The sequence below is a fragment of the Atheta coriaria genome, unplaced genomic scaffold (genome assembly GCF_025399875.1).
Source record: "Atheta coriaria isolate IRGN ID8LTWV9N9 unplaced genomic scaffold, Caltech_Dcor_3.1 hic_scaffold_7_pilon, whole genome shotgun sequence".
NCBI classification, from domain to species: domain Eukaryota; kingdom Metazoa; phylum Arthropoda; class Insecta; order Coleoptera; family Staphylinidae; genus Dalotia; species Dalotia coriaria.
The window spans coordinates 6,825,042-6,852,337 of NW_027045449.1; the positions used below are offsets into that span (position 1 = coordinate 6,825,042).

Sequence of the window (27,296 nt, forward strand, 5' to 3'; positions counted from 1 at the left end):
ATGTAATTACCTTTCTCAAATTATATAAATCAATTGTAGTAATTTATTATTGTCACAATCGGTAATAATGAACAGATGAACACTACCAAAATATAATTGCGTCCTTCAGAGTGTAAACAAAAACTTGTTTTTGATAGCTAAGACAATGCCCATTGAAATATCAATTCTTTTAATAATTCGCGTTAAAGACTGCAAAGTCTCTTTAGTTTCTTTTTTTTTTCGAGCAATTCAAGACTCAAGTTAAACGTAGATAGCAAAAAAGCCGAGCTATGATAGGAGCTTGCTGAAGTGTGAAGTTTCGGCACGAGCCAACATGTGTGGCGGCACTTCTCGCATGCTTTCAGTCGTTGTTTAAGAGTGCTTTAACGAAGAACTTTTGCAGTTTAATACAATTCTTGCACGAGTTAAGTACGAGTGTAATTCGTCATTTCTACTTTGAGTGATAAAACATTTTGTGCAGAAACGCCCCTTTCGAAATACATCATCATTGTAGTTTAAAATAAACTTTAAGGACTTGCAATACTTGACTGTCTGGATTTAAAAGTATAAAACTTTGAACTATTGAATTTGTATCATCTCTGAAGTTTTAACTGTGTGCGTCGAACTGATTAATAAACGTGCAGTTTATTAAATTAGGATTGAGTAAAAGTTTAAGAAGAAAATAAAAGTGCATAAAAGTAAGTACGGTATGTTAATTTATAAATTAACGACTGTGTTGGATTTAAACTGATTTAAAATTCTGATTTTGGAACTTTCGTTTTCGCGCTTTTTGGTTTCGTTGAATTTAACGCGTACTAAATTGAGTGGGTTTTATAATGTGCTAATTTTTATGAATGCGATTACTTATAATAATGAAACGTACAATATTAGCTTCAAAAGCATTAATTTTAATAGGTCGATTAAATCAAAAAAAGAGAAATACAGTTTTTACATGATTTTATAGTAAAATACGTGGATTTAATCAATTTTGAAGTCAAAAAAATCATGAGTGAATAATTTAAAAACCAAAAAATTGATTAGTAATTGATTAGCCGGATTATTATAAATGGAAATTAATCATTTTTTGACAGCATCATTTTAAATTAAGTGCATTTCACTTGTTAATTGCATTTATGCATTGTTCTTTTATTATTATTATTGAAGAAAAGTATTTAATACATTATTTATTAATAGGCCTTCAACTAACAATAACATACATTAAACTGAACACTAAGAATTATGAATAATGCGAAATTAACTATGTTAATAATATCAAATTATCACAATTTTGACGTGTGTAGATTATATCTTTTAATTTGAATACTACAAAAATACCTAAACACCTTCAAAATTTAGGATGTAATCTTTATTTTCAAATTAAATGTTTTAAAGGACAAAGTAATTAAAGCAAACATTTTGGATTAACGAGGATCAAAGATTAGATAAAAATTGAATGCCGTAAGTTGCATTTTTGAAAATATTTCCATTGTACAATTTTTTTAATATAAAGTATTAGTCAATAATTTGGTCGTTGTACTTTAATACCAAAAACCTGAGCTTGACACAGTGCATGAGTTTGTCCTCATCAACGAACCTAGGGCTGTTTATTCGCGTAAACTACGGTACTTCTCCGTTCACAGACGCCTTTGAGTCATCCGACTTCTTAAGTTCTCTTTACTCTTGTACTTAATACGTACGCGGGAGTCATTAAAATCAAAGCAGCAGACGTTGAACAAACACATAATGTACAATGTGAGGACACTTGTTTATGCTTATGCTGGTGTTTTATTCGTACGGTCGCGGTGCCATCAGCCCGCGAGTTTTTGTAACGGTTACATGTTATTACATGCTAGAGCTCGGCCGATGTCACTTCACGACGTTGACGCAGCGAGGTATCTAACCAGCTATTGCGCCGTTTTGCCGCCCACGAGGTGTAACTCATTTTTACGTGCCGTTGGATACTTCGCCATCTTTGCAAACAGTGTAATTGCGAATGTAATTGCAAGTGACTGCAAGTGAGTCGCGTTTGGGTGCAACTTTCGAACGTTATGTTGTTATTGTTCGTATTAATTGCCAATGCTTTTGTTAATTATTATCTGAATCGTGGATCGTGTATCGCGTGATAAAAACAATGCATGCAAAATAACACATTATGGATATGCACATAATCATTTAATCACGTATACCGCAATATAAACATTGAATTTTAAATACCAATAATATATAAATAGATCGCAAAATCTGTTGGTAAGCGCATAACTCAACAACGCCTAAACCAATTTGGCCAATTCTTTTTTAAATGTTCGTTATAGTCCAATGATGGTTTCTTACGGAGAGAAAAACTCGAATAATTCGAGAAAACCCTAAAGACAGCCCTTTTCTATAGGATAAAAGTTGGCATTGAGATTCAATCATAGTTATAGTTAATAAACTAATATAATAAAAATGCGAATCTTATTGATAGAATTGACACATACCTACTATGTCTAGAACAAGAGAGTAGAAACGTAGTAGAAAATAAAAAGTAATATCAAACGATTATGTGATGAACAGCAGCAGAACATAAGTATTTATAAATTGCACGAAAAAACTCTCAATGACAATCCATTACTGCACTCACGATAGTGACGCTTATTCGGTAATTACAGTATGAACGAAAGTGCACATTACGAGTTGTTGTAAGTCGTAAGTTGTAATGATGATATCAGTACAATCAACTTGAAGGGTAATTTCAACAATAATTCGAATTATTTAACGAAGGAAAGTACCTAAATATTACAATAGGATTAATTAAATTTTGAAATTGTTGTAATTGTAAATCGTTGTAAAATGTTTAAAGACTAAAAATACATTTTACAATATATTTTATTCTTTGCGATACAAAGCAATATCCAGTTATTCGTAAGCATTATTTAAGCATTAAGTTTATTGTGTAGTTGTGGGCTTGGTGACAGTTTTCTATGTAGTATGTTGTCGACATGTCTTTGACTGCTTCGAATACGAGAGATTGAATAATTTTGGCAATTTCTTGCTCTGTTGGTTAACAAACAGCTCTTGAACAATTCTTAAGCACCCTGATTATGGTGAAATTAATAATTGTTCGATAGGATAAGCATTATACTTGCACACACGAATAATACAAATATATTTCTTAATAATTATATTGAAATTGGTCAGGTCAGAATTTCTTTTACTTTTAATTTTTGACGTAGACTATAACTTACATAACCTAAAACATTAAAAATAACCTAATCTAACCTGGATTTTCTTCATGAATTTAAAAAGTTTAAATTTAATACAATAAAAATGACAACTTAATTTTATGGTTTGTAACAAAATTAATATGTTTTTAATGTTATTAACATTTTTTTGCATTTTCCAAGGACCTATTTGCAGGTTAAAAATGTAAATGATAAAAATCAGGATAAAAAAACAGTAATCGAGCTGATATTCGTTCCGTCTCGAATAGCAACGAGTTCTAATGTAATTTCTCGTATGTTGCGGATGAAGAGTATCACTTTCCATTATTGAGCCTAGGCACGTTTTTATCAAGAATAGTTTTCAGAGTGCGACATAAAATCTAGTTCGTAATCAAATTAAGTAATAAGATTACACACGCAATTCCAAACTTTGCCTTAAACACCGCAGTAATAATAATCATAATTGACCTAATGTCTAAAATTATTTTAGTTAAGTCTTATTTTGTAGGCTATACTTTTTGTAGTATGAATTTATACCAACCCAAGAGTGAAAAGTGCAAGACGAAATATTGTCGTTAGAAACGTTCTCCACTAGCAACGATTGTGTAACGCGTCCAGCGTCATTTTCTCGCAGAACAATGCATTGTTTAAACATATAAAACTCGAACAACAATGTGTACAACAACAACAATGCAGTGAAATATTGAAACAAAAACGCGGTAGTGGAGCGAGTGCCTGAAGAGAGCAAGAAAATGCGAGAAATGGTAGCACGGTAAAGAACGGAGCAAACAAGTGGTGGATTTCTACATTTCTACACCAGAATTTAATTATTTATTTACACTTTGGTGCTTTTCTGCATTTCTTGAACGTCGTCGTATAGTAGGTACCATGCCAACGCGTACGAGTGTTGATGAAATGTACGAAAATGTAAAAAAAAAAACAAATAACTTTCTCTTTACGAGCTTTGTACGCTAGTGTACGAACAACAAGAAGTATTAACACTTCTTTTTCGATTACTAACCATACCATACTTCATACAGTGAAGTGTTATTGATATTACCATAATTTTGTTAAGTATGAGGAAAATATTGTAGCTGTACATCCGACACTTCAAGGATTTTATATTATGCAACAAAATTCATTCAAGAAATTTTAGCAATAAATAAACCATTAAACAATAAATTTTTTGATGTCATCTATAATGTAAAAATGAATCGCAAAATCTGTTGGTAAGCGCATAACTCAACAACGCCTATACCAATTTGACCAATTCTTTTTTTAAAATGTTCGTCAAATTCCAAAGAAGGTTTTTACAGCGTGAAAAGTTCGACGAATTGCCGGGATAACCCTAAAGACAGCCCTTTTCTCATGGATAAAAGTTGGCATTAAGATTCAATCATAGTTATAGTTAAATAGTTGAATCCGAATGAATGAGAATGGCTCGCTGAAGTGCATTATTAGCAATTCTTTATATAATTAATTTCTTTAAAATAAATTGCGAATCTTATTGATAGAATTGACACATACTATTTCTAGGACAAGAGAGTACGAATTATATTTTTATTAAACACTACCGGGACGAAGTCGCGGGCAAAACCTAGTTAGTAATAAAGCACAATTTATTCCTGATGGTATAAATCGCATTATCTAGACTGGAATACGTCGATTGCAAACTGGAGTGCAAAACATTTATGTAATCCACATGCATTCGCAGCGCTCTCATTAGAAAGTATCATCATTCGTGCATGTAGTGCGAAAGGTTTTATAGAAAAGTTGAGTCGAGATGCGAATGCTTCCAGTGTTTGTTGTTAGTTGTTAAGAAACGTCAGTAACGCCAGTCCGATTATCTACGCTCGATTCTGAGCGCATCCGGCCGGAATCACCCGGTGCGTGAAAAATAGGTTTTGTTTGCTTCATCTGCATTTAAACGCACTTTTAATTATTGCAAAATGTCGGAGGATTGCAAATTTGCATTCGATCGAAAATATCAAGGTAGTTGTTAATTGATTTATTAACAATTACAACTTAACAACTCCAAAAAAATTGTATAAGCAAAATAAGCATCTTTTACAATACTCCGCAACATAACTGAACATAAATTCGCGTACTTTTAAGATAATTCTAGAATATGCTTATCGTTTTGCGAAATCTACGTATCTCTACATTTGGAGTACGTATGTTTCGACATGATGTCGCAGTTTATTGATGCCATGCTCTGTAAAATCCAAATTGGTTGCCTCTTGTTGTTGTCTATGAAATTGCTTACGACTTAACTTACGCATTCAAGATGTAGATACTCGTAAGCTCTTCAGAAGAATAAAAAAATGTGAAATCGCTTTTCAAATTGTTGAAAATTATCAAGCTATTTCTTCACTTTGATTACCACCACTTTAAAATAAATCAATTTTGCCAAACAACCAATTTCTGGGTCGATTTACATAGTTCACGCTCTAATGAAAAACATAAAGACGATTCGAAAATCGCATCCGGCCGGAAATTGATTACGACAAATTTATAGCTTAATATAGGTATTCAATTTTGCATTGCGTAGATCACTTGTTTAGGAGGCATTTTAATCCTGTTATACCATTGTTGCAGGTGCAGCACATCGATGAATAGGGAAGTAAAACGATTGGCAATTTGTGATAGCAACTAAATGGTGGGAAAGTAAAACACAGGAAGTTCCCAAAATTAAGCCGCAAATCAGGAAATCGGCTGATTTCACTCGCGGAATCGCACCGTGATCGTCGTCCTGCAATGAGGTGAAATTTGCGTATCAGTCAGCATCATGGGTCGTGTTCGTGCCTTTGTTTTCAAAGAAGTACTACTTCTGCACCTCATCAGTGTTTTGTTCGTGATAGTACAAGGCCAATCTGTGCCGAAATTGTGTCCTAATCAGGAAGCCATATTGCCTTGTCGGTGTTTACTAAGAGATACCGAATACCAAGTGTGGTAAGCATACATTCTTAAAATTTTAATTAATAAAATAAAATTTTGCACTAATTAAGTTTAATACGTATATTTTTTTAATTTTGCATGTTACAGGTGCTCACATAGTGACCTACCAAGAGTGCTCGATGGTCTAAAATCATTAAGTCAATTCATATCACATCCAATCGATGAATTAATATTAGAAAACAACAATTTACCATCACTACCTGGAAAAGCTTTCCTACCGTTAAAAGTAATGCGTCTCATGTTGCGATACAATAACCTGGAACGAGTTTCCAATGGCTGGTTACACGGTTTAGAAGATTCTCTAATGGAGCTTTTTATAGTTGAACCAGATCTGCGTAGTTTACCTGATGAATCTCTCATCAATCAAAATTTACTCCAAGCAGTCACAATACAATCAAACACAATGAAACGCCTACCACAATTTAGTAGCCTACCAAAATTACGTTATATTAAAACAGAAGGATCCAATATTGTGGAATTATCACCCAGACACTTCAGAAATTTACCAAGTTTAGAAAAAGTCCAGATTAGCGGAAGTGTACGTCTGGATAAACTTGAAGCTGGTTTATTTCAAGACCTCCCCCGACTAAAACTCGTAAACATATCGAACTGTGGAATTTCCTGGATGCATTTAAGATCCATTTCAAGATTACCAGCTCTGAAAGAATTGTCATTAGAAGGTAATAAGATTCAAGACGCAAGCGTTGTTGGCCGCGCAGCAAGAGACCTACCAGCACTGGAAATACTCAAACTAGATCATAATTTAATCAGTACACTAGGCGAGGCCGCTTTTGTTGATTTGCCAAGTTTAAAGAAGTTGTCCTTGAGCAATAATGAAATCGTTGAGCTGCTTAATGGCGCATTTCACCGAGTGCCCGAATTACGCTCGCTGGATTTAAATAACAATCGCGTGCGTCGAGTACATCCGGAAGCCTTTCTGCAGCGCAGCGGTAGTGGAATTGAGGAATTGTTCCTGACGAATAATGATATTTCTCATGTGGCCGAACTAAGAGCCATCCTCGATGCTTTGCCAAGGTTGACATTCCTGGACATGAGTTACAACAATTTGGAAGCAATACCGTTTGGTGCTTTGCGCGGGCATCCCACGTTGGAATACTTAAGATTAGATTTCAATAAATTACACATTATTGATCGCGAAGCTTTTCTTGGAATGCCTGCATTGAGAGAATTGAGATTGAAGAATAATTCTTTGAGCGATAGGCTTGAGGCACCATTTTGGAACCTACCGGCATTGAAAGGGTTAGATATGAGTGGTAATTATTTCAGGAGAATTACGCCGAGGTTACTTAGTAATGTACCAGAATTACGCAAAGTGGACTTTAGTAGTAACCAGATTAATTTTGTTGATCCAGCTGCGTTTTTGATGACAGCAAGTTTAGAACACGTGAATTTGTCCGAAAACGCATTGGTAACATTACATCCAGCTACATTTAGACACTTATTAAATTTGTATGAATTAGATGTAAGTCAAAATGAGTTAATGGAGTTTGTTCCGGGTTTACCAAGAGGTGTGGAGTACCTTTTCATGTCAAGAAACTCAATTACTAATATTCCGCACCAGCCGTCACCTGATTTGGATTTACCACAATTGAAAATGTTGGATTTATCTAGGAATACAATTCAGAGAATACCACCAGGTGTATTTCGGACTGTACCACAATTAAGAAAGCTGTACCTTGGTAGGAATGCTTTACAAGGTGTTGATGACAATGCACTAAGCGGATTAAGTAAATTAGAAGTGCTTGATTTACGGGCAAATCGTATTTCGAAGCTTAACCCAAATATTTTGAAAGACACTAATGAATTGTTGGAGTTAAATCTTCGCGAGAATCGTTTAGATGTCTTAATACCTGATGCACTTTCCGGAGCTGAAAATATTCGTAAACTTGATATAAGCCGAAACCAATTGACTGAAATACTTTCGGGAACTTTGGAACACGCACGTGAATTGGAAGCAATTGATGCATCTCATAATAGTCTTGTTCATTTACCATCTGGATTGTATGGAATGAAGAAGTTACGAAAATTAGATCTGACTGACAATCGTTTGAACAATGTCAACCCGGACACTTTGAGTAGTCTAACATCATTGGAAGAATTGAAAATGTCACATAATTTTATTCAGTCATTACGACGAGGCGCTTTTGACAATCTGCTAAACCTAAAAATACTTGATTTGGATAATAATGATTTACAAGAGATTGAATCGAAGGCAATTCATGCGTTACCACAATTGAAGAATTTGAAGTTAAGTCAAAACAAATTGATTGAATTGCCAAATGCTGCATTTAGTAATTTACCATCGCTTCAAACTGCTGAATTACAAGATAACGAATTGAAATTGATTGGAGCTAATGCATTCCATCATGTTCCACATCTTGTTATGCTTAATATAAGCAGAAATCAATTTAGTGGCTTAGAAGATGCAGGACTTAGAAGTTTGAGGTCTTTAGAAATGTTAGATTTGAGTAATAATCAGTTGGGACAGGTTTCAAGTCCCAGTTTGGCTAGAATGGAATGGTTAGTGGAACTTAGAATGGATAACAATAAGATTTGTTCGGTTCAAGGAGCTACATTTAATGGTATGCCCAGATTGAGAGTTCTGAGTTTACGTAATAATAAAATGATGAGTTTTCCGGAACATGTCATACAGAAATTGCGAGGAAACATTGCTGTTTTGGATATAGACGGTAAGATACTATTAAATTTGATTATTGGTATGTAGTTTACGATTTGTAATGATTTTAGGTAATCCCTTGGCTTGCCAATGTAGTCTTTTGTGGTTACGAGCATGGTTACAAGAACAACAACTCATGGGACCTCGATGTTTAGATGGTACCCTACTAAGAGAGGTACGTTTATCACGTCAGGAATGTCAAGCAGAAGAACGTCACAATGATCCGGTTGCACCAGGATGCGAAGCGGAATTGTTAACTGCTCCCGGCAGTTATGGTACCTCTCAAGTTTATACACAACAGTGGCAAAATCTTCGACATCCTAACAAGACAAAACAACATTTTGATAAAAATCAATTAGCACCATCCCCAGAAGAATCGGATTATTTCTATGACGAATATATTGATTATCCGTACAACGAAACATTGGTACATGCTCAGAAGCATGGTCAACAACACCAGCAACAACAACAACAAACTGGTGCTAATCAGAATAAAAAATTTAGCTCACCACATTTAATTCCTGGTGACACGCCTGTAATATATGCAGCCAGCAGTAAAAACAGAACAAAAGTGCCCGATACACCAAAAGGTGTGGTCGGATCTCCTAGTAGCAGTGGTTTCACATTTTTTGGTCTACCACTACCAAGTCTTAATTTGAACAACCTCCTAGGTGCTGGGAGTAATCGTGTAGACAAAGGCAAGATGGCACCACCAAATTTACCACCCATCGGACCAGGAGTATCAGTTGGCGGTGCCCTAGGAGGAAATTTACCCAACGCGGAGCGTAAGGCCGCCATTGTTAACAAACCAAACAAAGGTAACACTCCTCAATTACCACCATTACCACCAATACCATCCCTACCACAAACCCTTCCTACGGTGGCAAGTAGACCGCCACCGCCCCCTGACCTACCGGAAAGGCACAATATCATTGGCATGATGCCGCCATCTCATCCGGAAATATACATGGGTGGTTTCGTACCATTATTACCCGGAAGTGGGGGTTTTACTCCAATGGAATCACCCATACAAGATGAGATCAAAACCTCTGCAAGTATAAAAAGTAATTTCACCTTAGGAAATGTGCAAAAAGTCAACATTACTCGACTTACCACTACAAATGCACAGATAGATCCCACTAATCAACCACATAGCACGCCTAGTTTCATAAGCAAACGTGGACCTATCACACAAACCACTTTGGCTTCAAAAGAACCAAATAATTTTGGAGTTCAAACTGCAGAAGCAAGTGCAAGTACTGTTACACCACTAATTGTCACTCAGCCAATGCAAAGGCATCCGACACCGGAAGTGACAAAACTCCAGCACACTACACCGGAGATAATAACCACAACCGAATTGCCTGATATTGAAGTTATTGAAGGTGTTGATGCAGATTATGAAGATGATGTGGATTTAGCCGAGGATCAAATAGATGACACTACTGCAACAGTCATTCAAGTACAGAGTTCTACTATAAAACCACAAGTTATCAAAAGAGGGCCACAAATCAACGACAATTTTGATGAGATTTTCAAGGAAGTGGTTGATGTACCAGGAGTGCCTATTCTCGCCACGCCAGCTTCATCAATGCCACTACCAGTTTCAAAAGTGGCTGCACCTACAGGATTAGGTAAACCAGTAACACAAGCGCCGATTCAAACAAAACCGAATGCAAACATTGAACAAGTCTACATCAACCAGCGATTACGAAACGATTCAGATTTAGAAACATCACATTCATCTGCAACTACCTATGACAATAATGTAATCGGTACGCCATTATCAGCTTTGTTAATACCTGGTGGACAAATCACGCCAAACAAAATGGGCGGGCGATCGAGTATTACTAAGGTACAAAATCCTTTATCTTCTACAGCACCGCTGCTTGGCGATTTGGAGATTTCTTCTACAGGGAATAATTTTGATTTTGATGAGGACGATGAAGATAGTGATCAATTGAGTCCGATGGCGCATAATCGTGAAACACGTCCGGATTCAACTACAGAAGATATGAATTGGTACTTTGCAAATTACAACAAAACTAGTAACATTGAACCATACGTCGGTGGTGGGATATTTCCAAGTTCCACAGCGTCGATTCCCAACTCATCATTCACTTTGTGTTATTTAATATTTGCAATTAAAACGGTATTTTCTCTCATGATCTAATAAGAGATAATGGAATGATATTTTGTAAAGTCTCTAGTCGTAAACACACTTTTTGTTTAGATTACTAATGTAATATAATACAAACTCGCTAATGTTATAATGTTATAAGATTAATTAAGTAAGGGTATAATTAGGTAAAAATTGTGACTTTTCTAGCAATCTCTTTATACTTTGTATAATGTTGTGTAAATATACCGTTGTGTAGTATTTTTAAAATGTTTGTAAAACTAAAAGCATTAATAAAATTGTAGATAATATTGTTTTGTTGTGAGTTAAAGTGAATAAAATATTGAGATTCTATGAAAGAATTGGAGAAGAATTAAGGTAAGTCATAATTTAAACCAATGAAGTGCATAACAAAATGAATCAAATAATTGAGTTAAAATTATATTTATTCCGATTCCTAGCTAAAATTTTTATTTGATTACAATTGGAACATAAAAGTTTAAAAGTTTTCATTCATACCTTGTGGTTTTGAAAGATAAAAGAATTGATTCAAGGGAATTTTTGTTTATTTATTAGATTTTCGTAAATAAAAACAAATTGCTTAGATAAAGTACCAAGTTACTGTTTAAAGAGTTACCCCCACCACGTTAGGAAAAACTTTTTAACAATTGGACTAAACCGATAAAAATGTTTTGGTAACCACATAAAGAGAAAATGTAATAGGTTCTGTAATAGATCATTTAAGTTTAAAAGCTATTTGGTTTTGCTTTTGAAAATTGTATTACTTTCATCCCTACTAATATTATAAATGCGAAAGTCCGGATGTTTGTTACACTTTCACGCAAAAACTACTTAACCGATCATCATGAAAATTTGTACACATATTCTTAGTGGTCCCGAATGGTTATAGGCTACTTTTTATTTAATAAAAAAAATTATTTTTTAAATAAAATAAAGAAATTGTTTAGCCAATAATACCTCTGCATCTGGCTAGAATTCAACACGAGCGAAGCCGCGGGTTAAAGCTAGTATAAATATAATTGTCGAAGGTTAGAAAGAAATTTTTTATTTTAATAAGATGTTCTGATGTTGTAACCACGTATTTTCCGTTAATGTATGTTCTTCAAACCTAGTTAGTTTATTAAATTTAAATCGATTTAAAATTTGGTGCACTTCTTATCTATGAGAATGTTGCTTTACGATGTATTTTCCACCACCAGAAGTTTCCTGCAAACATCCCAGTACCTTCCGTTGACAAAATAAGTAATCTTTCCAAGTTTACAAATGTAAGTTATTGAAATTAGTCGATTCATATTGAGTTCATTTATATTTACTTGTATAGCCTTTTTATATTTATATTGAAATTTGATATTAAAAGTCTATTATAAATTTAACTAGAATTAAATACACATAATTTTGTTCGAGTGTCATCTAATTACATAATCGGATTATCCCCACCCCTTAACCCTTTCATGTTACTTACCCCTTCTTCCGCCAAAACTTATCACTTACTAATATAAATATGGAAAATCTAACTGTATTAATCACAATTCAAATTGTTTTCTACAAGATTTTATATTACTAAGATTTAATTATCACTTATTAAATCGTCACCATGTTCCCATCGAAGTTTAATTCTGGTAAGTTTAATTTTTTTAAATTTATATTCGTAATTACTATTCGTAAATATTAAATTTACTAAATCATTGCTTTCGAACTTCCAGGTTTGAATGTACCTTCAACTCATAAGAAGTTTTGCCGTTATTGCCGTGATACGAATGAATCCCCAATTGTATATGAGGGACATTTCGCTTATAACTTTGATGGAAAAGCCATGTGTCCAAAGATGAGAGCAAAAGGATGCTTAACTTGCGGACAAAAAGGTGAACATTCTCATTGCGCCATCGATTGCCCCCAGACTAAGGACAAAGCGGAAGTAATCAGCAAAACGAACGACACACGCAGTAACATGATAGCTGCCAAGAAAGCTTTTCTTCTGGCTCAGAAACCAAAGAAGAATCAGTCTTTAAGAGTTCGCCTTTTGAAGAAATTGACGCTTGAGACAATTGTACGCCATCGTAAATTATTAGAAGCAAAAATACAAAATCGCCAAGCTATCCTTAAGAAGCACAAGAAATATCCTAAGAAAAAATAAAAATGTACTATTTAAATGTTTGTAAATATGTTGTAAATAGTTATGCTGAGAAATGTAATGACTTAGAAATGTGACAATTTTGTATAAAAATGAATGAAATATAGAATAATAATAAATAATTGAACAATAATTAAACAGTATGCTTTGTATTTAAATAATCTAAGATATCTAACGCAATCAGAAACAATTGCTTTGAATTGTCAATAATTAATAAAAACCGCTGTGCATCAATGTCGAGCCTATCTTCATCAATTCATTCATCTCAGCGGATGCATGCAGCTAAGAGGTTTTCACGAGACGGTAAAACATCAATTTACAAGATCACAAAAATCAATCTATCTCAAAAATTGTATTCGCTTATTAGCATCACCTCAAAGCGTTAAATATAAATTTTGCCGCAACTGCTACGAAACACACGAATCACCGGAAGTCTACAAGAGTCATTACTTACTAAATCAGTATGCTGAAATTCAATGCCCCAAAGTAATACGTGAAGGCTGTCCTATTTGTGGTGAACGTGGCAAAAATGCACACATCCCAGAAATGTGCGAAAACAGATTGACAACACGGACTACACATAGATACAAAAGTAAAATGAGAAAGGCCGTGTCACTGCGTTTGATACTTTTGAAAAAACTAGGTAAAAAATGTATGAAAGCAGTCAAACGCACGAAAAAACTGGTGCACTACACTTCGCCTGAGATAGATACTGAAGAGACCAGAATCATCGCTGAACGGGTCAAGCAAATAATTGAAATGACTCAAGTTCCTGACTTTTTGAATGAATACATTCCAGGCGTTCCTATTTAGCGAATATAGCGAATCAATGTACGATTTATTTTTTTAAACTAGCATGAACATTACACAGACAATAAATAAAAACAAAATAGCCTTAACAGTTAATTTGCAATTGCTTCACTTCCATCCATGCTTTCTTACCCAATTTTTTCAGTAGTTGCATCCGTAATGATATTGCTTTCCTCATCTTTGGTCGTCGTAATTGCCAAATCTGTGGAGTATGTTGGCACATATCAGAAGCATGAGCTTTATCACCTCGTGCACCACAATTGGGACATCCATCTCTTCGTAATTTTGCACATGCAGCTTCCCCAGACTTTTGAAACATAAAATGACTTCTGTAGACTGCCTCAGATTCTTTGGTTTCATAACAATAGCGACAGAATTTGAAATCATCTATTAAATATGTATATAATTAGAAATAAATGATGTTTAACGGCGATATATCAACTCACCTCGTAGTGACTTGTTACTAATGATATTCTGTGATTGACTTACTGATTGTTCCATCTCAAAATATATAGGAACAGACATTGTGATCAGACTGACTTACCACAAGTGTCAAATAATATAAAACAAGTTTCAGTAATTACATTTGTTTGTTTTTTACATAAATAACAAAAACTTCATTGGTGAACTTGTCAACATATCATTGCAAAACAATATTTTCTACAATATAAACAAGAAAAGATAAACTGATATACTAAAATAATACTAAATACTTCAAATTGTTTCCTGTGTAATGAACAATTCAGTGCGTATTGCTCTCGCAGTCAATTTCTTCAAAAGCTGAACACGTAGCGATGGCATTTTCCTCTTTGGGCGCAAACACCTACGACTCTTGTAATTCATTCGCATCTTGTAGCATCGTTCGGTGACATGTGATTTATCTCCCGTCTCGCCACATTTTGGACAACCTTCACGGCGCAGTTTTGGACATTCCACGTTTCCTTCCAGTGTGTACATGTAATGCGTTTGATAAACAGCGAGCGGCTCTTTGGCGTCGAAACAATACGAACAGAATTTCATGTCTTCATGTGAATTCCAGTCCATATCTAAATATAATAGACATAAATATAATTGTTGTATTAAAGAATTTATTATTTGGTTTGTTAGATTGTGTTTCATACCTTCTGCATTTTCAAAGAAATCCATATCTTGATCTGGCACTATCGGCGAATCACACATGATATAAGACGTGTAAGTAAAGATCGATACGTTTACTTCGAGATCTGTGCGCAACTACAGTTGTTTGGAATGTTTGTTTACAGAGCCATCCGAATTTATTGTTACGAAAAATGGCAACAAGATGGGGTGTAGTGGGGATAATCCCCCAAATATGAAACAGCAGGTAATTGTTTTGACCCTTTTTCACATTAACTGACGAAGTTTGTGCTACAATTTTTTTTGTGTAGTAATAGAAAATTTCCAAGAAATTACTGCAAATTGTTGTCTAGTTTTAAAGTTGAAAAGGATACTACAACTTTAACAGTAGTTGTAAATTTTGTAAATAGCGTTCATAACTAGCATTCAATAAAACATAGATTGAGTTGCAATTTCAACCGCAACTTGAATTGTAGATTAATGTTCTTTAGGTATATCTTAACTTGTTTGTAGAAATAATGAGATATTATTAAGGACAAATGATCTGTTATTACAAATTACAATAATTCAATAAGTTTAAGTAAATTTATCAACTATGTCTTCACTTCTTCTTTTCATCTTTCTTGGCGGCATCCTTATCCTTGTCCTTATCTTTCTCCTTCTCCTTTTCCTTCTCTTTATCCTTGGAGTCTTTCTTGTCATCCTTTTTCACTTCTTCAGCATCTTTGTTGGTCAACTTATTGTTGATCAAATTGTGCAACGCGACAATTGACCGCACCATTGCAGCCAAGTAAACAACGAGCATTTGATCATTGTTTTTAACATGGAAAGCCTTATTGAAAGATTCCTGGTTAATGTCTGGTAGCAAATTGAAGATATCTTGCAGCTGGTAGACAATTTGATGATTAATTGGCATTTTTTCATCCCTAACCTGACATAAATACTCCTTAATCTCAGCAAGTTGTAAATGCAGTCCTTTCAAACCAAGAAGTTGATTTGTAATTCTCTGCGAGAGTGTTCCTACTGTGGTGTCTTTAATATCTCTCAGTAAATGCTCAACACCAACTTCCTCCGCCTCTTCAGCACCAATTTCACTTGGGACATGTTCAAATGTTTTAGATGTAGGTGATCCATCATCATGCACCTCTTCAACTGCTTGATAGGCCTCAGTTGGTAGACCTAAGTCTTTAGGTTTGGCATCAATGATGACCAAAACTGAATTTGAGCAATACCTCCTGATCAATTCATTGATTGCAATATCATTCTGATGGAGTTTTGGACCAGTGTGATACCAGCCAACAACCTTTTCACGTGCATTTACCTTCTTAAACATACCATACATGTTTTCCAGATAGTCATGATCCAGGAACCATACTGATTTGTCTTTATCGTCTTCATCAAAGGGAACTAACCAAACAATAAGAAGGGTTTTTGTATTAGCAAAGTGATTTTTAACTTAAGTAGATATATTACAATGCAATAAGTAGATATTGCAAAATCTTACTTGCGAAACTGTTGGAAACGTCGAGCACCCCCTTAGCCCTAGAGCAACCAAGTAAAACGCCAACAACTCTCTTCTGGTTGCCGATTTTACCCATCCGGTTAAAATGGTCCACCACGCTGAGCAAGACCAACGGATGAACCACCACCTTGTTGATCGTTACGTCCTGGCTAGGCATTTTTGTGATTTTACCAGAATTGACGAGGAATCACAATTTCGTTCGGCAGTAAGGCTGCAACAATTGTGAGGTTACGAGGATGACAAACAAACTTTAACTTCACACCGCTCATGCGCAGAGTACAGCGAGAAATCAGCAATTCACCAGTTTAAAATATGACACTTGACAACTGTACATACAGCAATTTCAAAACAATAACCTACAAATTAAACAACGTGTAATCGGCTATACAATTTATAAATTGCCCTATATAGATTTAAACTGTTTAATTTAGAATAATAATAAATCAAAATGGAAGAACGACAGAAGGCGAAATTATCCAAAGGCCTCCTTGATATGAAATTCATGAAGAAAACAAAAGACAGTCTGGAGAAAGAAGCAGATGATGCAGTTGGCACAGCACTCTATTCCCATGAAGTTACTGATAGTATGAAGAAGAAAGGTGAGCTTATATTTATGGATGCAAGTATGTCGTCCTGCAAAAATCTCATGGAAGGAAGATTATCTTTTGGTGGAATGAATCCAGATATAGAGAGGTACATGCAGACAGAATACAATAAAAAGATGGAAGAAATAGAGAAGGCAAAAGAAAAAGATGTCTCAGATGCTGATATGGCCAAACAAACTGCATTATCAAGTAATATTGGGAAGAAGTTTCAAAGTAAGAATCAAAGAAAGTTTTTAAAACCTGAACCAATGGAATAGGATAAAATATAGGATAAGTTCTAGACTCTTATGGATATTTAATTGATAAATGTAAAAGAAATGATGAAATGTTTAACACCTATTTCTTAAATTGTTGATTTGTAACAAACAAGAACAAATCACATGATAAAATGATTAACAAAGAATAAAAATAATATTTATTCAATGAATAAATGTTATTTCATGAGTCAATAAGCTGTTGTTAATGATTATTAACAAGTAACATATAGTAAAGTAAGTTCTGTCTGGTAAAAAAAAACGAGAGGCCTTGATATTGTGTGTTCAATGTCAAGTTTGTGGTTCCGCGTTTGCCTCAATCTTTTAATATTTATTTAGCTGCGTAAAAAAAACTGGATGCAATTTATTCATCAAAATATATTTAAATCCTCGACATGTCGATTTAGGTAAACAAAATATTTAAGCAAAGTCAAGCATTCAAAATGAAATGGTGAACAGCGCATCTTCGGTCACTTCCGGCGATTGCCGCCCTCACATTTCACATTGCTATTTTTAAAATCAATAACAAGCCGGCGCCGTCGCTCCGAAAAGTCATTCTGCACCAGTACGTAAGTTCGTTTGGCACGCGTATTTCTAGCAATTTAAATTCACAAACGTTTCGACCTTCGTGCTCATAAGGAAAAACTTCCCGATCGTGCGCCTCGCCGCGCCGTGCAACTCGTGACTCCGCCTTTCATCATTGTGCGTTCGAGCTAGAGGTACGTGAATCAAATTGTGCATTCAAAAATCGTTATATTATTCAAAACTATGTGTAATTCTGCACCCGCAAGTTATTCATTACGTAAACACGTTGATAAAGTACTTTGAACTATTTTTGCGCATTGCAATCGGTCTGTTTGACGTCGCAGAGAGCGATTTGTCGTGAACCATCGCCTAAGGTTATGTAAACGTCGCGTTGTGGCTCCAATCGCCACTAAAATAGCTGCGAAACGCCGCTCGCAGTGCATTTGCCATCAATTCATAGCCCCAGTCATACTTGAACAAGATAATTTGTTGTATTACTCTTCGGCACGCAAAATTAATATCCGTGACAATAACACGCTTGCGATTTATACGCACGTCCGCATTGCGTGCATGCGTTTGTGGCTGTCCAGAGAGTATCGTACTTATCTTGTTCTTGTTCATTTTAGGGGCTGATTTCATTGGAGGATGAAACTAACACAAGCCAGCAGATTTGCACTGCGCCTCACAGTTGCACAGGTGAGTTTTCTTTTAGTTATCAGTTAACAACTTTCTCTTGACTATATAAATACACAACTTTTCCTTTGCAAACTGCTAGAACCTACTAGAATCATAAATTTGTATACTAAGTCTTTAAATGAATTTAAATGATCGGAATAGGTGAATAATTATTATGTTTGGCAAGGGTATGGATAAGTGTTACATGTCTTTCTTAAGTTCAGCTATTTTAAATCTTTATTGCTATTTAAATTCGCTTATTGGCAATGTGCTCTAGGTTTATTTTTAGATTATTTGCTTAACAGGAACTTTGATTTGTAATATCCTCTTCATTATGATAAATGTAGATTACATTAACAGTGGAAAATAAAGTTAATGGAATTGTTGGATATTCCAGTAATTATGGGAATATTTATTTTAATTTCAATGACAATAATCCATTTCTTTCCATGTATCAAAAGAAAATCCCGTATTTATTTGATTTGTGGCATGGTAACAATCGGTTTACTACAACAATGTCATTGTTGTAAGCGTTTCTAGTTTACACTAGAGTGATAAGGCCGGTTTTTCCGATTTGCAATCAAGTATTCTCAGTATTATACATTTAGTGATAAAATTTATTATTATGTGAAAATGAAAGTTTGCTTAGATTACACAGCATTATTGTGATTAATTTATTGTGATTAGAATTTACCATTCAATTGTTCTTGTATTTGGCCAAATATAGAATGAAATTAATGTTTGTCTTCGCAGTGAACGTGCTCTTATGCGTCATTTATTTTTTGGCACGGTTTGTTTTCGAAATATGCATAAACACATATTTGGCCCGTGTGCAGTGAAAAATGACGCAGTTTCATATTTTTCTCAATTTATCGCTCTCTAGTAGATACCACACAGCACACGCTACGATATTTCATTAATTAATTCATAAGTGTCTATTTATTCCCAATAATTAAGTTTGTTATTTTAATCGAAGCGTATCAATCGATAAATCGTGTCTCACGTGCTGCACTCGTGATTAATCTAATATATTAATAGCATTTAATATGTGTGCGAAATACGATTACATAGTATTTTAGTTGTAATTATTCTTATCAACAACATTTATCGCATTAATCACACACATTTGGTCTGCGAAGTTTTGTTTACAAAATATTTGCGATTCAATGCCATGCTTGATATCAAAAATAATTCGAATGTTTTGCTTGCAGAATGTGCCGACAGCCTCGCGCCACTCGGACAAGTTTGTCTTCCCGACTGCCTTTGTCCTGGCTGGTATCGGTGTTGGCGTGTCGTCCTTCAGCTTGAAGCAGTTGTTGTCGCGGCCGAGGACTCGTTAAGTCACACAGGAGGATGTTTCATCGCTAATACATTGGCTATGGCTATAGCATAGCTCCTTAAATGCCACAATCTTGTTTACACGATTTTTATTAGCATATTATACATTGTTTATTACTGCGCTATGGAGTAGTAGTGTTTCATTGTATGTTGGACTGTAGATGCATTTTGTAAAGTTTCCGAGAATGGAGACATACAAGATGCGGCGATTCAAACGGTATATATGTAAATTTATCTTTACATGTACGCTCAACAAAGGGAAATTTAACCAATTGGAGATTGTAGGTGCAGGTGTTTAAGTAGCGTAAGTGCTGTAGGTAGTAAATTATATTAGCGAAATTATATATTTACATGAAACAATCGTTTTATTTTTGCCAATCATTTCAGAACCTAAACATTAACATTGTGTTCATTTTATATATCATGTATCTGACTTGTTTGTGATAGCAATCCAAAGAAAGATTACTAGAAAAGCTGAAGTTTATTTCGCTAAAACTTATATTAGATTCGCATTAAAACCATATTCATTATAAAAGCGTTTTCACCTGACGCATAGATACATAAACTAACGTTACTTTTGTATCCTGGTAAGAGTAAGTAGTTGTAGCCCACTACAATTGAAACTTGCAATCAAGGCACATTGATATGCTGACTGTCTCGTGTTAGGTAATGCAATTGACCAAGCACGAATGTAACTACACTTATCAGAGTGAGCAGTAGCAGCACACAGCGCGCATGGATGGGAACACCAAATAATTTGGCACGAAATCGCAAACTGGACGAGAATAACAGAATGGAATCCAATTTATTCCCCGGTGTTGTCTGGTGCACAAATGGCCTGGTGCGCACTTCATGTCCAACGGTTCTAATTGATTCACAGGCGCTTGTTAGTCTTGCAGCCTGAAAGTTAAATTTTTAAAATTGATTCTGTACTAATAGTTGTGGAAATGCATACCTGTATAAAAGGAGCAAACGCAATAAGGAACCATAACAAAACATTCAGCCAACTTATACCATAAATCGGAAAAGTGTCTGTATCAACCGGATCAAAATTCAACAACCATAAGAAACCCGAAATTGCAAATGTCATATTCGTCATTGAGAATATACAAACGGCAGGTGCCAATTGATAGTTGAAGTACTTCAACAATTTTTTAAATTCACCAATGTCTTTCATCCATTCCACAGGATGCAAAGAATGTTGTAGAATCTTCGCACGTAAAAACTGCAGATATGATGTTAATAACTGCGCCTGTAGGCAATAGTTACTGATGACAGTAGCTTGAATAACATCATGCCACAATGTACAAGCGATTAAGAATACTTTCATCAGCATTAAACAATATTCCGGTTTGTTCTCCAGCCATCTGAATTGAATCATTGCTTCCGCCATCATTATGTTAATACAAGCAAAAGAGAGTGTCATCCATATCAAACTGACAGTCACGAACAACCACAACATCTTTACCAGCTTCTTTTGGCTCATGAATCCATCCGAAAGATTTGATAACGCCAGAAAGACACGCTCCATTAAACTCGGTAGTTGGTCGTCATCGGATGAGCGAAATGTAGAGAGCGCGTGCATGTATCCCAATAAATGTAGACCGTGTGGAATTATGTAACTGAAAAGCAACGATCCGTGGCATATGCGATCGAAGACCATGTCTGGCACAGTAGAGTTTTCATGCTGCGACTTGTTGAAGTGCTTAATGCCAAAACCACGATCTCGTCGGAAGCAGGACATGTATTGCAGGATGTATCCGATTATCATGAAGAAAATCACTTGGCAGGTGTAGTAATAGCTGAAGAATTCAATGCAGGGTTGATTTTCGTGTGTTGATAGCGGACGTAAGCCAACGATGCAAAGTAATCGCAGGTAGGGTTTGAGAATTTTACTTTTGCAATAGTTGAGCACTGCTGTTACGCTATAATGGGATGGCGTGTCGTGGATTGTTATCTCTGTTATGTCTCCAGCCTGAAAGAAAAGCTGCTAATATGTATTTAAAACACTAGTGAATTACTTACTGAGTAACTGAGTGAAGCCGGATGTCCGGCATCTGGATCACCATTTTTTCTGCACGTTTGAGCGAAATCCATTAAAATTAGTAGTGTTTAATTTACAAGCGCGACAAACTCTAAAAATTAGTATAATTAAATGCTTTTAAGTAGTTTTAACTTGTTTCTTATGGAATATTTGGCTATTGGTTGTTGAATGGCATTTTACATACGATGTTATTCCATACAATGTTAAAGTTTCATGTACTGATTTCTATTTCTTCGTTTTGATTTGTGATAATACCACGATAGCACTATACGTAAACAAATTCAATGCGCGCACGTATGAATAGTAAAAACAGATGTATTAAACTTATAAAAAAACTTTAGAATAAGAAGAAATTTGTTTATGTGCTGTTACATACGATGTTTCGTTGAATTGCGCTGTTGAGATGCTAAGTTAGCAACTGATGTTCGCTCAATTATTAGCCTTCATTGACCCAACCATGCAGTTGTCTTATCGTTTTTTGCCATTTGATTATTTATTTATTAAAGGTCGCTATGCAGTTGTGGTGCATGTTGTAATATAATTAATTAAAATATTTTAAATATACTTAAAAAATGGTTTTAGTGAAATGTTGGTTGTCTAACATTAATGTTACGTTCATTAATAGAAAATGGATATGGATATTAATTAATTCTTGGCAATTAAATAAAAATTTGAGTTTAACCTTTAGTTATGGAATTTCTTAGTACATATAATATGTATTATTGAAATTTTAGTTATAATTTTTAAATTTTTACTACACTGACTAGCGCAGTGGCTTCGGTGCACATAGAGCATGCGCGCTAAATAAACGAGTCACCCGCTTTAAAACTTCGGTTCACCTCCCGCTTTTAATAGCGTGCCTAGAAGGTTACAAGTGCAGTTTGAAACAGTACAAATTCAAATAGTTTTAACAAACTTGCATTGTACAACGCTTACTAAAACAGTAAATAGGTCGTAAGTAGCCTTTTAAGTTGTTTTACTTTAGTACAATAACATCTTTAACATATTTTAAAATAATGTGCTATCTATTTTGTAAAAGTTTCTCAACACGATCGAAATTCATCGACATTCAAAATGGAAGACTTCTCAGAAAATTTAGAATTGGCCGCGGATATCGGAAGGCAAATGCGACGCACCGAGAAAGGCATTACAAACAAGCGAATTTTGGTAAAATATGCTGGACGCATTGATATTAATGTTGGAAGGTACGAAGAACTTTGCTGTTTGATTCATTTTGTTCATTCGTGTGTAATTTTCAGCGATGAGTTGCGGACATTAATAGCAAGTACTCCAGACCACATTCAAATGACGAACATTTTCTTCCTCAGCGGATTGGCGATTGCACTTCAATTACAATGGGAAGCACTTATCAGAAAAATGGAGAAGTTTAATGCGGAATGGTAGAATTGCAAACACTCATTAATTATTTTATATTCGTCAAATTTGCCTTGTAGGAACATGTACAAAATGCGAACTGATAAACCAAAGCGTCCGAGAGGACCAAGAGCTGAAAGGCAGATGGATGTCGTTCCGGATTATGAAGATATGTTAGAAGCAGCAATCGAACTCCCAGAACTTGCAAGACGTGAAGAACTACCTGCTGATCATCATATTCTTCCAGAAGCTCAAGAAGCTGAAGTCTTTCAAGAAGTACCACTTGCACCAACAGAAGTAAAAAAAAATGAAATATTGTCTTTATTCTTTATAACGTATTATTTTTCTGTTAAGGATATTTTCGATTTCGGTACAGTTAGAAACGAAGATGACAACATAGCACCTGTGCCTGAATTAATAGATGTTGTACCTGCCGTTGAGCCCGAACCGGTACCCCTTCCTGAAGCACCTTCTGCAGTAGACGAAACCCAAATCGGTATGGAACCGCCAATGCCTCGCGAAGAAAGGCGTCCACACATAGTCCCAAGACGTCCATCAGATCGTCGACGCAATCGCCTTGTTAGACACAAACCACGAACCGAGCAAAACGAAGTCGCAGCGGCCTTCCACCACGACTATCACGAAGTACCAAACTTAGAAGTTCTGGAAGAGGAAGATCTCCACTTTAATTATCTACTACCAAAATTCAAAGTCGTAAAATTCCAGCACGATTTGGTACATCAAACTCCTGTATCACAGATCAGACTTGCGACAACCATTAGCGGAGTCGAAGAGGCTGTTGTCCCACAGGCAGCTGAAGGAGACTATTCACATGTTGTCCCTGTGGAGATTGATGCCACAATGCCTCAGTTGCCTCCTCTGCCAGTGGATCAAGAAGCAGGGCCTATAGTTCCGATGACTACTCCCCCGGCTTTAGGTGTTGAGGAACTTAGACTGCCACAAGCACCACAATTTGATATAACTGTGGCTTCAGAAGCTTCAATTGCAGTAGACACCAGTGAATGGTTACTACATGACAGGTTGGCTTTATACTTAAATGTTTTACAGTTTTCTTATATATCATTCAATTTCTGAAGGATGCGGTACATTCACTCATTGCGAACTATTCATCCAGGCGTAGAATTAACAATTCAAGACTTGACGCCGCAGCCTCATACTCGTTTAAGTATAACTACTACTTTTATGGTGCTCTCTGGTAAGTTACAAGTATTAATTAGTATTTATAGCGTATTAATTAATGATATATAGCACGTTTTATGCATGAGTAATAACGTATTTAATTCCTTGTAGAATTGCATCGTAAAAAGATCCTCCGGATCTCAACAGATTCAAAGGGTTATTTAACAACAGTCGTATTTATGTAAATCTTGGACAGTATTTAGACATTTTAGATTTTATTTTATTAACTTATAAATAATTTATATTCACCTCCTGAACATAGGCTTTTTACTTCTCATACCAAACGTCGGCCGCATTAATTGTTTCCTCTCCTCATGATGCCTTTTATTCTTCTCGTCAATGTTTCTATCACGTTTTCGCTTCCCAGTAGAGAAAGTCATCTCCCTGTTGCCGATACTACCCACCATGCGTACGTTAGATCCTTCGGTGTTCAACCTTTCACCCAAAGATGATTTATTCGCTTTTCGTTTCATATGTTGTACACCTTTGAATTCTTCACCTTGCCGTAGTTCAAACATTTTCGGTTGTTTGCCTTCTTCCCGTTCTTTCTGCCGCTTCTCACGTTGTATAAGTTTATGTTGTTTCTTCACCTCCTTGGTCCAAGCTTGATCATCATCTGAACTGTCTTCTTCACCTTCATCGTCATCTTCCATGTCATCACTGGACTCGTCCGAACTGTTCTTCCCTTCCAACTCGTCATCCATCGCTTCAAACTCTCCATTCAAAATTTTCTTTTCTAATTCCTTCTTTTTATTTTTGTCTAATCTTGAGAGTACAGGATTCAGCAGTCTGTACTCTTCAGCATTCTTGTCAACTTGGAAGTCAGCATTCTCAAACAATCCCTTAAAACGATCGTCCTGAAGTAAATTGCTCTTAGATTTCTTCCTCTTCTTTGGATCCATTTGTTCATCCATCAGTTTCAGAGCTAAATCTTTATTGACTTGTGGTAGTTTATTCACTTGTACACGATTAACACGATCTTTTTCGATAATTTCACGTACTTTCTTCTTACGATACTCTTCAAACTCAAATGGATTAGCAACAGACTTGGCCTTCTTGTACAAACGAATGTCGACAAAATACCCATGCATGTACGCACGTAACATATTAGAACCAACCAGATGATCCAATCCCAAATTCTCCAACTCAGTTTTAGTTACAAACTTGTAGTCGTCGTAAACAATTTCGGTGTTGGTTTCTTCTAGTTCTTCGGTTAATGAATCCAAGAATGAAGCCCACTTTGGTGCGGGACCCAAACTGGGAATGTAATGCGATTGTATCTTTGTGTTTTCATTAGCAATAAACATTAGACCAGTACCAGGTACAACACATAGATTGTTATAGTCGGATTCCCCTTCAACTGATGTAAATAATTTACCCTAGAATAGTTAATCATAATCAAATCATCCATCTCACTAAAAAATATAAATATATAACTTACATTATTCTTGTCCCAAATTTTAACAACAGATTTATCCATAGAATAAACATAATCTTGTTTCGCGTGGAACTCAACGTCTTTAATTGGAAAACCATACATGTGATCCTTCACCAAAAACGGTTTATTAGATCTGATATCATACAGTAACACTTGACCAGTGGATGTACCAACAGCCATTTGAAGTCCTCCACAAAAATTGAGGGAAGTGACTGCCGTAGTTTCAACGTGCTTGTTTGCCACCGCACAATTGAAAGCACAATCTAATGTGCCAACAATTGTCTTTGTTCTTGAATCCCATGCTTCTACTTTGCCTTCTTGTGTGCCACAGACAATCAATTGGTTTTGTGGATTGATTGCCATGCGATTTACGGCAGAAGCGGTTCCTGTGTATGGTGTTAAAAATTGTCCGCGTTCTAAATTGAGTCGGTAAATGTCTGGTCCTATGCCGCAGACAACAAGATCACATGTTGATGGGTGATATTTAATATCGCGGCCAAACTTTGGTATTCGAAGACGGTAGTAACGTCCAGCGGCGTAGTGGAATTCTATGTAACGATCACACTGGAGGAATACTAACTGAAATTTATAATTTATTATTGATTAGAACAAAATTAAAACAAAATCTAACACAAAATTACTCTAAAATTTATCATTTGTTTATTAAAAACTATAGTACCTTGCTATAATCATCACTTAGTATTTCAAAAGCAACAGCATCTGCATCATAACATCTCTCAAACTTAAGAGATAAGTTGTTTACATCAAAACATTTAACTCTGGGCTTGTAGGTTCCAGTAGCAATAATATACTGGCCATCTTTAGACACTTTAACATTGGTGCTTAGTCCTGGCATATCAAAATCTTGAATAAGTTCAATTCTACGCCGAATATCAATGTTCTTTTTGAGTAATGCACGTCGTTTACGCTCGGAAAGCCACTAAAAATAATGTAAGTTTAAAATTAATATTTTTACCTCATTCACTTAAGTAAGTTAAGATTATTGAAGATAAATGCTATGTCATACCTCTGGGAGTGACTTTCCGGCACTAAGATTATAAATCTTAACATTATTTGGGTCGGACACCTGCATATTGATTAATAATTCCTAATTAATCTTCATGAACAAACTTTTATTTATCACACATGGTTATTGTGTGGTTAGGTTGTGTTATGAAGTTGGAAAGCGCAATAAGTAGTAAGAAAACTGGTTATTTGTAGTGGGAGAAGGTCTTTTCTTCCACTAAAATTTCAAATATTTAAAAAATCTGTAGTAAATTAAAATCAAATCAATGTTAAATAAATTATAA

The 27,296-nt window shown here is 35.3% G+C and overlaps 6 protein-coding genes and 2 long non-coding RNA genes across 12 annotated transcripts; 5 read left to right on the forward strand and 3 right to left on the reverse strand.

Annotated features, from left to right (window-relative positions):
- Positions 1-365: 365 nt before the first annotated feature.
- On the forward strand, positions 366-11,265 carry atk (artichoke). 2 transcript variants are annotated; one of them, XM_065308521.1, is made up of 5 exons: positions 366-677; positions 5,778-6,131; positions 6,225-8,848; positions 8,907-10,610; positions 10,716-11,265. In XM_065308521.1, exons 2-5 carry the CDS (start codon positions 5,968-5,970, stop codon positions 11,006-11,008), a joined length of 4,785 nt encoding a protein of 1,594 aa, XP_065164593.1. In that variant the 5' UTR covers positions 366-677; positions 5,778-5,967; the 3' UTR covers positions 11,009-11,265. The 2 variants fall into 2 exon arrangements, with proteins under 2 accessions (XP_065164593.1, XP_065164592.1); XM_065308520.1 differs by having other exon boundaries at positions 370-677; positions 8,907-11,265.
- Positions 11,266-13,274: 2,009 nt separating this feature from the next.
- Positions 13,275-14,012, forward strand: LOC135796497 (uncharacterized). Its single transcript, XR_010549354.1, has 2 exons — positions 13,275-13,409; positions 13,474-14,012. It is a non-coding gene; the product is annotated as an uncharacterized lncRNA (long non-coding RNA).
- Positions 14,013-15,514: 1,502 nt separating this feature from the next.
- Rpn8 (regulatory particle non-ATPase 8) lies at positions 15,515-16,828 on the reverse strand. The gene is made up of 2 exons (XM_065308532.1): positions 16,516-16,828; positions 15,515-16,418 (listed from the first exon to the last, which is right to left on the reverse strand). The coding sequence occupies exons 1-2, from the start codon at positions 16,688-16,690 to the stop codon at positions 15,613-15,615; spliced, it is 981 nt and encodes a 326-aa protein (XP_065164604.1). The 5' UTR covers positions 16,691-16,828; the 3' UTR covers positions 15,515-15,612.
- A 1-nt stretch (position 16,829) lies between these two features.
- Mpp6 (M-phase phosphoprotein 6) lies at positions 16,830-17,590 on the forward strand. The gene has a single exon (XM_065308533.1). It carries the CDS (start codon positions 16,982-16,984, stop codon positions 17,393-17,395), a length of 414 nt encoding a protein of 137 aa, XP_065164605.1. The 5' UTR covers positions 16,830-16,981; the 3' UTR covers positions 17,396-17,590.
- Positions 17,591-18,297: 707 nt separating this feature from the next.
- Positions 18,298-20,290, forward strand: LOC135796496 (uncharacterized). Its single transcript, XR_010549353.1, has 2 exons — positions 18,298-18,613; positions 19,804-20,290. It is a non-coding gene; the product is annotated as an uncharacterized lncRNA (long non-coding RNA).
- GrlHz (Gustatory receptor-like Holozoa) lies at positions 20,270-22,431 on the reverse strand. Of its 3 annotated transcripts, none has more exons than XM_065308528.1 (4): positions 22,351-22,431; positions 21,956-22,065; positions 20,886-21,905; positions 20,270-20,830 (listed from the first exon to the last, which is right to left on the reverse strand). In XM_065308528.1, exons 2-4 carry the CDS (start codon positions 22,025-22,027, stop codon positions 20,561-20,563), a joined length of 1,362 nt encoding a protein of 453 aa, XP_065164600.1. In that variant the 5' UTR covers positions 22,028-22,065; positions 22,351-22,431; the 3' UTR covers positions 20,270-20,560. The 3 variants fall into 3 exon arrangements, with proteins under 3 accessions (XP_065164600.1, XP_065164599.1, XP_065164598.1); XM_065308527.1 differs by having other exon boundaries at positions 22,159-22,405; XM_065308526.1 differs by having other exon boundaries at positions 21,956-22,405.
- A 230-nt stretch (positions 22,432-22,661) lies between these two features.
- On the forward strand, positions 22,662-24,805 carry LOC135796493 (uncharacterized). Of its 2 annotated transcripts, XM_065308530.1 has the most exons (6): positions 22,662-22,928; positions 23,014-23,179; positions 23,234-23,374; positions 23,429-23,645; positions 23,703-24,388; positions 24,446-24,805. In XM_065308530.1, the coding sequence occupies exons 2-6, from the start codon at positions 23,049-23,051 to the stop codon at positions 24,615-24,617; spliced, it is 1,347 nt and encodes a 448-aa protein (XP_065164602.1). In that variant the 5' UTR covers positions 22,662-22,928; positions 23,014-23,048; the 3' UTR covers positions 24,618-24,805. The 2 variants fall into 2 exon arrangements, with proteins under 2 accessions (XP_065164602.1, XP_065164603.1); XM_065308531.1 differs by having other exon boundaries at positions 22,662-23,179.
- l(2)34Fd (lethal (2) 34Fd) lies at positions 24,747-27,159 on the reverse strand. Its single transcript, XM_065308522.1, has 4 exons — positions 27,014-27,159; positions 26,666-26,926; positions 25,990-26,565; positions 24,747-25,927 (listed from the first exon to the last, which is right to left on the reverse strand). The coding sequence occupies exons 1-4, from the start codon at positions 27,077-27,079 to the stop codon at positions 24,794-24,796; spliced, it is 2,037 nt and encodes a 678-aa protein (XP_065164594.1). The 5' UTR covers positions 27,080-27,159; the 3' UTR covers positions 24,747-24,793.
- Between the last annotated feature and the right edge of the window lie 137 nt (positions 27,160-27,296).